This window comes from Anoplopoma fimbria, chromosome 12 (assembly GCF_027596085.1).
Source record: "Anoplopoma fimbria isolate UVic2021 breed Golden Eagle Sablefish chromosome 12, Afim_UVic_2022, whole genome shotgun sequence".
NCBI lineage: Eukaryota > Metazoa > Chordata > Actinopteri > Perciformes > Anoplopomatidae > Anoplopoma > Anoplopoma fimbria.
In genome coordinates, this window is record NC_072460.1 from 10,131,959 (window position 1) to 10,143,693 (window position 11,735).

Sequence of the window (11,735 nt, forward strand, 5' to 3'; positions counted from 1 at the left end):
GTTGCATGTGAGCTGAAGCAACTCAAGTATTTACATTTTGCCTCTTTGCTTGTAGTTTAAAAACAGCCAAAATGTCAGAAAAAGCCTCAGAATTCAAGGAGCTTTTTATATTTTTTTATACAATTGGTCAAACTCAATAGTTTCAGGGATGTTCATTCAGAAAGTATTCGTACCCTTGTAGGAAGAGATCTGTGCGACATGGGAATTAAATTCACACTTTTATTATTTTGTGTTAATAATATAATTGTAGTGTGGTATACGTTGTCTATTTTGTCTACAATGTGCCTGAAATGATGAAGTATTTAACTTTATCCTGCTGCTGCGTGAACACACATCAAATAACAAAAGCCTATTTGCAACAGATATGTAAACTAAGATCTAATCGACAAGAAATTGACTTGTGTTGCATCCATGTAAATACATTTTTAAATAAAAATATTTTCATAAATAAAAGTGAATAAATAACAAACGTGATATTTGTTTCCTCCCCCCTCTTTTTACCTCCTGCTCACATATCTGTTGGCAGGTAAATTTATTTTGTATAAAACAAGCACTCAGTGATGAATTTATAACAGTCTGTTTATTAAACAAGGTAAAGATACAAAGCTTGTTTTCCTTTTTTAAACATTGATAACCTTAGTTTAACTTCTCAGTCTTGGCTGTGCATATTTAGTTGTCTAGAAACTGTATATGAAACCACAATGCAAGACAGGAAAAAGTGTAATAAATCTACGCAATATCTTTTCATAGAGAACATGGGTTAAACAGTTATCATACAGATTACAGCTCAGGAACTCCATGCGGAAGGAAAAGAAATTAAAATGTTTACACGACTGAATACTGCAGAACACAATACAGAGTTATGGAAATGGGATGATAAAACAGTTAAGGCTTACATGTAAATAACTGATATAAAACATGAATATTAATAACATATGGGTAGACTAAAATAATTACAGTAAGTTCATACATAAACTTTTACAAAACCCAAACAGAGCATGTTTATGAAAACTAAAAAATAGGTACTATAAATGAGTAACATGTTTTACAGTACAGCAACATGTACATTTTCCCATTATCTCAAAAGAGAGATTAAGTTGAAGAGGCAGGGTCTGTTGTTGGCGTAAATGTCTGTTTTCAGGCCAGTGGCTTGAGTAATAGGTTTTTATTCTTTTGAAAACATACTATATACTGTATATGTATTTTACATCATTCTCAGTTCCATCTCAAACGTAACGTCTAGCTGTAGCACCTTTTTCTGAAGTGCCCTGAAGAATACAGGGTACTCTGTTAGTACCATCCAGAGGTTAAAGTTACAGTAAAAATACAACAAACAATACTGTGTACAAAAAAAATTAATACAAAGGAGAAAAAAATAAATCAAAAAGGAGAAGCATCACCTCCACAAAACTCATAACATAGGCCTATGGAATATGACTTGTACTGCAGTTTATTCCAAATGGGTAAAGCTTATTAAAGTTTAAAAAAAGAAACTTAACTGGGTCAGAGTAGCTGTACATAACTTCACATTTTGGTCCAATGTTTTGGGTTTAAATTTTACCACTTGGGTAAGATAATTCATTTCAGCTGAAGTGTGTTTTAAAGAAGGGATGAGTAGAGTAGAGCTGGCACGGGATACATGTGCAATGCATTCAACTTCTAATACTCCTTATAGTCAAAGCTTGACTGACCGGAGAAAGCAGACAAGCTATGGCAAGATTTGCTTTCTCTTCAAACCTAAATAAGGTTCATATATGGCACAAGTTTATGGGGCGTCAGGGGAACATAAATGTCAAAAACAGTGTTTCTTTGATCACGTTATGATCATAAAGGTGCCGTAAAGGTGAATGTCAAATATGGAGTGAAAGATTTTGGAAATAAAAAATAAAAAAACATTCATCCTTCTTCCCTTCCAAGTTGCTCTACTTTTTGCCTTCCAAAGTCAATAATGCAACTTCCTAATACAATCATTAAATGTTTAAATTGTCATCTAGCGATTGCCTTTCTTCAAATTTAGATGACCCTGTTAATGTGTAATTTCACAAACTGAGTTAAAACAAAAAAAGTTAAAGAAAATGACTGTTATTTATACACAGACAGTACTCTTAGCTGCCACAAGTAATGCCCTGCATTTCCCATCCAACAAGATTGAAACAATTTGAGCCAAAACCACAAGGCCTAAAAGTGCTTTAAGATTATCTTTGGATGTCTCCAGAATACACCCAGCAAACATTTTTTAACATTTTCTCAATTCTTTATAAGGGCAAATATCATCTGGCACATTTTGGAAAACCCATTTCATGGAAGAGGAAAAGATAAAAACAAAAACTAAAACATTTCTGATGGCCAATGCATCCGGCAGTTTACATGACGCTTACGAAAGTGCTTATTAAATCTGACGCAAGACATTATTTGCCACTCGATCCTCCGGACAACATCTAGCTGTATTTTTTTACATTCACAAAATAACGCTGTGCTCATTTTTGACAGGCGGCCTGTGTCAAGATGGATGGAGGCAGCCTGTTTACTGAATCTGGTACTGAATGCTCATGTCAGCTGTCATAATGCTAATGTAAGCCTTATGTAGATGGCGGTGGGTTCAGGGCCTCGTAAACTCCAGCCTAACATAGACTTTGAATCCGACCTGCTGCTGAGCGGCCGGGAGCTCAGATGAGGGAGATGCGTATGGGGATGCTGGGGGACTCGGTCCTCTGAGGCGACTGGTGGCTCACTAGGTGCTCCACCACCGTGTGTTTGGACATGTGCTTCATAAGGTAGGTCTCCTGCAAAAGAGATTAAAACAATCCAAATAGTCAGAAATTAACTATTGCCATTAGGACTTTGTCAGCAATAACAGTTGCATTTCCCACATTACAGCTTACTGACATTTTATTTGTAGGAAATTTGACCTTTTTCTTTGCTTGTATATGAAATGAAAATAAACCCGGAGTACCTGCAAAAATAAGACATTCTAGATAAATATATGTGAAGTCAGTCAATTCAGCAAGATGTAACAACTGTAGCTAAAAAAACTCCAACACATTTAGTAGAAAGCTTTTAAAAGCTTAATTCACCAAAGAAGACATTGGCTGTGCTGGCTTTTGAAGAACAAAGCCAAAATAAATATTTTGGACTGACCACTGTTCACACTTCAACAAACCACCAAAGAAGCTGTATCTTAGATGAACATATTTTTGAAGGTTCTAATTGGCAAAATAACCTTTTTTTTCCTGCAAACTAAAATTTAACCTACAAACTGTTACACCTCAATGGCACTTGGTTGAGAGGCTCCCATCTAATCTATTTAGGAGTATTTGTAACCCAAAGATATTCATATTATTATGATGAATACAAAAAGCTAATATTCACATTTTAGATGCTGTCAGTAAATATTTGGCATTTCTGCCTAAAAGATGCCATTACAATTATTCTATGATCAAAACAGTTGATTAAGTTAATTAATTTTATGTCGATAGACTACTTAAACTTTTATTGTTTCAGCTCAAGAGTAATCTGGCGGACGTAGAGAGAAATTTTGCAGATTTGGATTTGACTGGATGAGAGATTAAATTTGTACCTTGAAAACCAGTTTATAAGTTAAAAAAATGATCAAGTGAACTGGTACTTCTTAGCTCCCCGTTTGCCAAAATAAGGAGTGGACCGTTTCAATAAAAAAGAAAAAAAGAAAAAAAAGAATTCACCTCTTTTCTGTATGTTTGAATGCCAGCAAGAACATAATTATCAGAAGGAGGAAACCGCTAATTTCAAGCGAAGTGATAACAGTCACATCAAAGGCCATCTTTTTCTCTGTCCGTCTGAAGGCACACTGGAAAAACCTGACATACATAATATAACATATAGATAACCTGTGGTTTACTCACTGAGGTGTATGCCCGGCCACACATGCTACAGCAATAGGCCTTAGCGTTTTTGATCGCGTGCGCTGACAAGTGAATCTGCAACGATGCCGAGTCTGAGTAGGCACGGTAGCAGTTTGGACATTTATACGGCTTGTCTTTATTGTGCTGCCTCTGGTGAGACTGTTGGGGAAGAAACACAGACAAAGGTTGTTAATTATGACATCGGCCCTAAAAAGAAGTTAACCTGTTTGTTTGTTTTTCAACTAAATTTGTCATTGTGTAGTAGTCGACCTCAGTGTAATGAACCAGTCGTTGTTCTAATATCTACTGTGGCAGAATTCAGTTGTGTGAATATATACTGACCTGGAGGTTAGACAGCTGGGTAAAAGCCTTTTCACATCCGGGGTGAGCACATTTATAAGGCCTATCCCCAGTGTGGATTCTGTGGATAAAAAAAAAAAAAAAAGGTTCTTGCTGAAAGTTTAAGTAACAACGTTGATGCATCCAATATATAAAAAGAGAAAATACCTAGCCACACAAATACACAAATAAAATGGGGCAAGATTTTATTCCCCAAATGATATGCCTGAAGTGTAAAGGGATGTCCACTGCAAGAAAAAAACACATTTCAAAATGATGTAAATAATGGTAATATGAGTTTCCCAGATTTAGCAAAGTGAGTTAGTAGTAGCTGCTCCTCCTACTCCTCCCCCCCCCCACACTAGCTCAGCTTCCCCTGCTTTGTGTTCACAGCTGGACCCACCTGGTGTGCTGCTGCAGGTGTGACAGCTGCCGAAACGAGTTCTCGCAGTAGGAGCAGTGGTAGGGTTTGATCCCCAGGTGGATGCGCAGGTGCTGGGACAGGTAGGAGGCGTTGGCAAATGTCTTGGAGCAGTGGGGACACTTGTGTGGTTTGGCCTCCGTGTGGGACTTGGAGTGAATCTGCATCTCTGACTTTGTTAAGAAGGTGAGCGGGCACACTTTACATCTTGGTGACAAAAACAAGACACAAGAATAGAAAATTAGCTCAGTTAAGGGTGGTATAGAAACCATTGTTTTGACAATAGCAAGACTACCTCAGTCATTTTCAAGACATAAACCAGAACAAGAACAATTCAGATTCATAATTATAAAGCAGTAGCACTGAGACCCAACCAAAGTCAGAGTAGAGTTTAATTCTTGATTGATTAAAAAAAAGAACAAATCGATAATGGTTTAGTATCCTACAAAGTATTTCAGGGGGTAATAGGGGACAAAGATCAATTGACAGTCCACTGAGTGAATCCAATCAGGTAAAATATGGGTTCATGTTGATGTCTCAGTAAGGAGGACCACATCTCAATCATCTACAGGCTACTTAAAACCCAACTTGTCTCAGGCAAATCCCTATTGATCTGTTGTAGACCGCAATTAAATTTCCATATTTGCTTTGCAAGGCCAGCACTAAAAGGAAAAATATCCTTCCCCCTGTGCTGCAGTAAAATTTGAAGACAATATTCACAGCCTCCCATGCCAACCTGTAGGTTTTGCCCTCTTTGGGTGCCACAGTGACACAGCCTTGGTCAGCTAGGATGGGGTAGGGCACCACCAGCAGAGGACCAGTCGAGTGTTCAGCTTTGATCTTCTTCCGTCCACGGGTTGCCTTGGGTGGGGGGCCCAACAGTCCAGCCAGGCCTCCAACTTTCATGTGGTCCATGCCAGGACCGCTGGCCAGCCCAGAGATGATGTTCACAGAGGGGGCACCGCCCAGGCGGTTCTGACTGGAGGTTGGAGTCGTCGGGGTCAGAGCCTCTGAGGTGTTGTGGCTATCAGGTCGGGATGAAGGAGCCAGACCTTTGGAAACGAAAAGCAGACCCATTTTTAAGGCAAACACCTACCACAACTCTACACATGACATGAGAGAAGTGCTACAGATTTACATGTTTGGTACACAGGTACGTTTTTGAAATCCAATTTTGATCGCATGCTTTACAGTTTTACATTTTTCAATGAATATTTCCTACTATCCAAAAGAGCCATTTGTTTCCATTAATTTCTGTATGATATAATGATCTGTTAGCAGACTCCTAAAACATGTTTAAGTTCTGGAACACATCACAGTGAAATTAACTATCAAGTCTGTATTTATTTTTGCTAGTGTTATATGTTATACACATCTCAAGTTTTTTTTTTTTTGTTGCTGTTATTTACCCATGTCAACAGACCACAGAGACCATGTGGCTGCACTACCTGAGCGATGGTTGATCCTGCCCTGTTGCTCGCTGAGCTGTCTCATGTGCCAGTCTTCCCACAACCCTTTGGCCTTCACTGCTGACTTGTCGTCCATATTTCCATCTGGAAGTTGACAGGTGTTGGCATTTTAATCCGTGAAGAGTTAATGGTCTTCATTTAGATAGACCTTTAGACTTTGTAATGCTCATGTGTGAGAATACCACACAATGCAAAGTCAACAACTGTAGTCTAAATAGACCGTCACATCTGCAAAATCTGAGGTCCTCATTCAAATTATTTAAGAGAGAAAATCGACTGGAGAATTTCAAAATACATATCAGATAGATAACAAATCCACAGACTACTAGGGCTTAGTATGGTTTTACATTTTTTGATATACGTTGGCACATGTTTCAAAAAAATGATACTTAGTTACAGTAAAAATACCCAAACTCTATATGCTTGCCAGTTTTACAAACAACAAAGTGAAGACTTTACCTTGCCCAGAGCTGGATGCAGGACGAGCGTGTAGAGCAATGTCCGGTTGTCCTGAGCCCTGTGGCTGCTGGTGGTGGCCCTGCACCTGCTGCGACTGGGACTTAGGCACCGACATGACGTGCTGAGCGCTGCCGTCCGGGGACGAGGTGGGCACCAGCAAAGACTGCTGGGATGGGGTAGAGGTAGGCGGCAGGTGCAGGGGTCGGATCTTCTCAGCCATCAGCTGCTCCTTAATCTTGTTAATGAGCACCAGGTTATCCAGCTGAAAGGGTTAACGGGTCATGCTCAACAGAAAACAGCCACCGTGTGTGAATGTCATTCACGCCCCATAAACACATCCCAGGAAAGAAAACACGGACCAGCACACAGTACAAGTTTAATTATTACTTTTTTATTTTTTTTATCTACGAGAAAGACCTGTGAAGGATTCTCACTCTGAGAGGTTGTTTGACTGACAGACTGGTGCTGAATGGCTGAAAAGACATTCACACATGGAAACAAATGGCAATGAAAGGCGGAAATGTCACACTAATTACACGTGATGAGTGGACTTACCTGGCCTGGCATGGATGGAGGTGGCGGCCAGAAATACGGGTTGTTAAATCGAGGCTCTGCCATCCTGAAATTAATAAAATGGATTTTAGTCACATTCAAAAGTCAAGTTATACTTCTTGAGCCTCAGTCCGGATCAGAGAGGGGTTTGTGAAACAAACCAATGTTTTGCAAAATCTCTAAATTTTCTTAACTGTTCTTCTACAGGCAGTGTGTACGATGTTACAGACTGGCAGACATTAACTGGGAAGAAAAAAAAATGACAGTACAAAAGGATGAGTGGTTTCCTTTGGCACCAAATTGCTGTTTATGTTTATTTAGTTTCCAACACATATGCATATGCTTTGCATCTACTTCCATGCTTAATCACATGACTTAGAATTCATGGTGTTCAAACTGCTCCACTCATCCACTGAGGAAAGATTTTGAAACCTTTTTCTAGACCAAAAATTAATTATTGGAAGAGCCAAGTTTCACTGCACTGGTTGCACAATAACGAGCAACTGGGGTATATTTAATAGGAAGCTCCATAGAAGTTATTAATATTTAAAAAGGGCTTTCATTAATATATATTTGTTCCAATTTCCTGAAGGACAAATAAAAAGGTTTTTTTGCATTTTTACTGATAGGTAAGTAAAAAAAGGAGGTTGGGTAAACCGAAAAAATTAGGTAAATGTTATGTTGGCTTTGGGTTTTATTGGCTTAAATAACTTAAATAAATCAAATACTTTTGACAAAAAAAACAAAAACATTTAACTACCTTTTTAGACTAAAATTGAATTTAAACAGAACTTGGAAATGCATAGTTTGAAAAAAATTATATTAATTAGAGTTATTACACTTATTAAATAGTTTCTGGCTTTCATCCAAATATCACGGTCTTCCTCAGTTATCATTGACAAACTCCACCTGCAGATTAGGACCTTAAAGCTGCAGTTCAAAAGGTGGAACAATCTGTAAATATGTTAATGTTAAAAAATAATGTTAATAACCCCGTGTGTAAATTAGTCATAGGCTACAGTGTGACCATGAGCCAAAACTGTCACTTTTAAGTTAACACAGGTCAAATATTAAATGTCGCCTAGAAATATTGTATCACAAAAATAAAACAAAAGGCAACAGTGTGACAGAGCCTCAGTCGTGTGGACGTCTATTTCAAATGTTCACAGAAACGCTATGAAACAAAAACAACTTTCCATTCTTTTGACTTCTGGGACATGTTGGCTATCTGACAGCATCTCACGATCCGGACTGAAGGAGGTTTTTTTTTTTTTTTTTTTTTTTTTTTTTTTTTTTTTTTTAAGCGGATCGACCCTCCCCGGTGCGACTCAGACATTCTCAGACAGTTTTCTTTAAACATTTCCAGACAAAAGAGAAACAAAAATGGCAGCCCTTATTTTTTATAAGGCGGGACGCCATATTCTGCAGACCCCCCAAAAAATGTAGGAGCATGAACATGTAATCGCGAAGGGGAGCGAAGGAGAAGCGACCCGCCGCCGACACAAAGGTGTGTTTATCATGTCAAAGGCATGAATGATTGTTTACGGCGAATAGCAGGTTTGAATAGCCCGGCCTCCCCCAGCTCTTAAAAAAAACTGACACTTCCTACAACAACCATGCCCTGCAAGCAAAAAAAAAAAAAAAAAAAAAAAAAAAAAAAAAAACAGCACGGAAACGGACAAGATGCAGGCTCGACCCAAACCCAGAGCGATTAAAACAACCGTAGCAACGCGTTAAGGTCATAATGAACCCGGCGCACAATGTCCCTTCTCCCCCCCCACAAAAAAAAACGCTGTGCCATCTCAACCACATTTCACTTTTTTTTCCCCCACACACATTCTGCAACTTTTGGACGAATCAAAGGACAGCAAATTGCATTTTTGTGCACATTGCACGCATCTAAGGAGAAAATGCACAGCAGCGAAGACACGAACAGACATGCACAAATACCTGGCGTTCCGATTGCAGATTATTGTCTTGCTCGTAGGCTAAGCTATAATATAAAAGGTTGATGTTCTTTCTGCCTGCTTCCCAGTCGGACCACCGCTTCCGGGTCGCTTTGTTCACTTCTGGGTGCTGCTGCTGCAGGCTCAGTGCAGTACAGACACAGAGGGAGGAATTCAGCTAATGTTGTTTTGGATATTTTTTTACACGATGACCTGCTCTAATAACGTTAAATGGGCACCGCATGTATGATTAATCTAATAACGTTATTTCTGCGCGTTGTCTGGGTTGGATTTAGCCGACAGATCCGCAGGGGTGGAAGTCCTAAAATAGCAACGCCACAGTGTAAAAATACTCCCATTACAAAGAAAAATAGCCCGCTGCATCCAAAAGGTCACTTTAGTCAAGTACTGGCTGCTAAATATACCGAAAATATCTAAAGAAAAAAATGGTTAAATACGACAAAATATCTCATTTCAGAGGTTAAATTACTTCAACTACTCAAAGTGATGTCGTTGGGTATTTTCATTTGCAATATGCATCATATTTTCAGTCCATCTGTTTCATAATAGCTATGTGAAATCCTACAATACTACAAGGACAGTCCCAGACAGATACATGCAGTGAAGTAATAACTATAATATTTCTAAAATGATGTGGAGGGGGAAAAAAGCAGCCTACTCCAAAAACAAAATGAAGCAATCAAAATGATAGTTAAAACTTATATATACATGTATCCCGATCTAATAAGTCAAAAGTCATCTGTAAACTCCCAATAAGATATTAGCAGCTCAAATATTGTTCTTTATTTTACCAGATAAAACCTTACCTTCTGAGCCATGTGTTTCTTTATATACCAAGGTTATGTGCAGACTTTACTGTGGACCGTATACTGTCTAAAGACTATATATACACACATTATAACTACTGTAGTGTCAACATTAAGTTGAGTTAAAACTTCAAAGACAATGTTTTAACAGCATTTCAATCACCATATTTCTCTGTCAAACAGGAATGTTTTGGGACTTGCGTTATTGAGACAGTGTTGAAATTACAGTTATATGTAGCTTCGACCTCTATAACATTTGATATTCAGCCACATTTATCTCAATCGTAACTGTCACGTCTAGACGGCTTCTGACCTCCAAATATCCAAATCAATACTTACTGGATGGACTGAGGACGGTTTTATCTTGAGCAAGTAATTAATGTGCACTTCCTTTCTGCCATGCACCATCGATCTGTCAGTATTACATACTCACATCTTGTAGGTGCCCCATGCCATTTAAATATTGTTTCGTGATAAAACATCTGAATTGAAATCATTATTTCACTTAGTTACTGAACAGTTGTAGACATAATTCAAATGTAATCTCAGTGTCAGGCCATGAAACAAACAAACCAAAAAATCGAGACTTCAATCCATAAAGCTGGTTAAAATCCTAATTTCAATTAACTTTTGTAAGAAAGTAAATAAATCATTTAGCCTGTTGTTACATATATATGTTACTGTCCATATTGCTTATATATATAAGGTATATATACATACATTAATAGGCCAAGACAGAGATTTTTCCATTGAACACTCACCCAGGTGAGGTTTACTGCAGTATATATGGTATCCCCTTATTTTAATGTGTGTTCGAAGGCAGTCAATTAGACTTTCATGTCTGTTCGATTTTTCATTAATATTCGTCCCGCTGATCAGGGATTCAGTTTGCTGTACTTGAGTGATCCTCAATCCGATACCTTCCTACAATCTCATCTATATTTGTATCTTTTGTTTTAGTCTCGCTTATGAAGAAAAGGAAAATAGAGTTGCATCATAGCCGCTAATGTGACTAGTATATCGAGTGTACCCACCCTCTTTTTACACACACCACCACCACCACCACCACCTACATCCAAACACTGTATCCCGCCCATAAATTATTCTGATGTACGTAAAATGATTATGTCAGCTGTGCAGGGGAATTATAGGAAACGATCAGGCGGAGGAACTCATTGACGTTGCCTACGCGGGGTTACATGACCTCACTGTGTTTCCTGTTTCTCGCACCACTTCTCAAAGGATTTCAAAGAACTGACAGCTCTGACACACAAACACACACAGGCTTCCTTTAACACTTTATTTGACTCAGCTTAGGAGGAAATTTACTGATGGCTTAAAGTCAGAATTCGTCATCCTTCGGGTGATTTTGGTGTTGTCCTCGCCTGGTGATGTCTGTTTTGTGATCCTCTAAATTTTTGTTTTTCACATGAGATTAACACTCATCTAAAGTTGATTTCTTAATTCCTCACGGTCTACTCTTTCACCATGGATTTTGTTTTGGTGAGTAATTCAAATCAGATGGTTTATTTGGATCCCTTTCACGGTTGTTCCAGGGATGATTTAGCTTCTATGAGTGGACTTGACATCATCATCACTCATCGTTACAGTAGCTGTTGTCTCTGTATTGCAGTTACCATGAAAGTGACCAAACAAAAATACATTATTCGCTAAATAAACCCAGTTAAATGCTTTGATTCAAATTGAAATGCCTATATTTATTTAAAGAACTTGTCATGTGTGTATTCTTTGGTGACATTAATCACTTTAGAGCATTGGTGACTCGAGAAGATTTGGAGTACTGAGAGAGAGATATAGACAGTATATACATATAGTCTCAC

At 38.3% G+C, this 11,735-nt stretch overlaps 1 protein-coding gene across 3 annotated transcripts; it reads right to left on the reverse strand.

Annotated features, from left to right (window-relative positions):
• Window positions 1-561: 561 nt before the first annotated feature.
• On the reverse strand, window positions 562-9,160 carry LOC129099749 (zinc finger protein 362-like). 3 transcript variants are annotated; one of them, XM_054609109.1, is made up of 9 exons: window positions 9,072-9,160; window positions 7,125-7,188; window positions 6,570-6,804; window positions 6,051-6,194; window positions 5,378-5,693; window positions 4,624-4,848; window positions 4,224-4,302; window positions 3,882-4,040; window positions 562-2,783 (listed from the first exon to the last, which is right to left on the reverse strand). In XM_054609109.1, the coding sequence occupies exons 2-9, from the start codon at window positions 7,185-7,187 to the stop codon at window positions 2,667-2,669; spliced, it is 1,338 nt and encodes a 445-aa protein (XP_054465084.1). In that variant the 5' UTR covers window position 7,188; window positions 9,072-9,160; the 3' UTR covers window positions 562-2,666. The 3 variants fall into 3 exon arrangements, with proteins under 3 accessions (XP_054465084.1, XP_054465083.1, XP_054465082.1); XM_054609108.1 differs by having other exon boundaries at window positions 6,570-6,831; XM_054609107.1 differs by having other exon boundaries at window positions 6,090-6,194; window positions 6,570-6,831; window positions 9,072-9,116.
• Window positions 9,161-11,735: the final 2,575 nt, after the last annotated feature.

Excerpts from the sequence above, each read along its gene's own strand:
- LOC129099749 (XM_054609108.1), bottom strand. The coding sequence starts at position 7,187 with ATGGCAGAGCCTCGATTTAACAACCCGTATTTCTGGCCGCCACCTCCA. Across the intron at positions 6,832-7,124 it reads CTCCATCCATGCCAGGCCAG|CTGGATAACCTGGTGCTCAT; the intron begins GTAAGTCCACTC and ends TAACCCTTTCAG. Across the intron at positions 2,784-3,881 it reads GTGGCCGGGCATACACCTCA|GAGACCTACCTTATGAAGCA; the intron begins GTGAGTAAACCA and ends TCTCTTTTGCAG.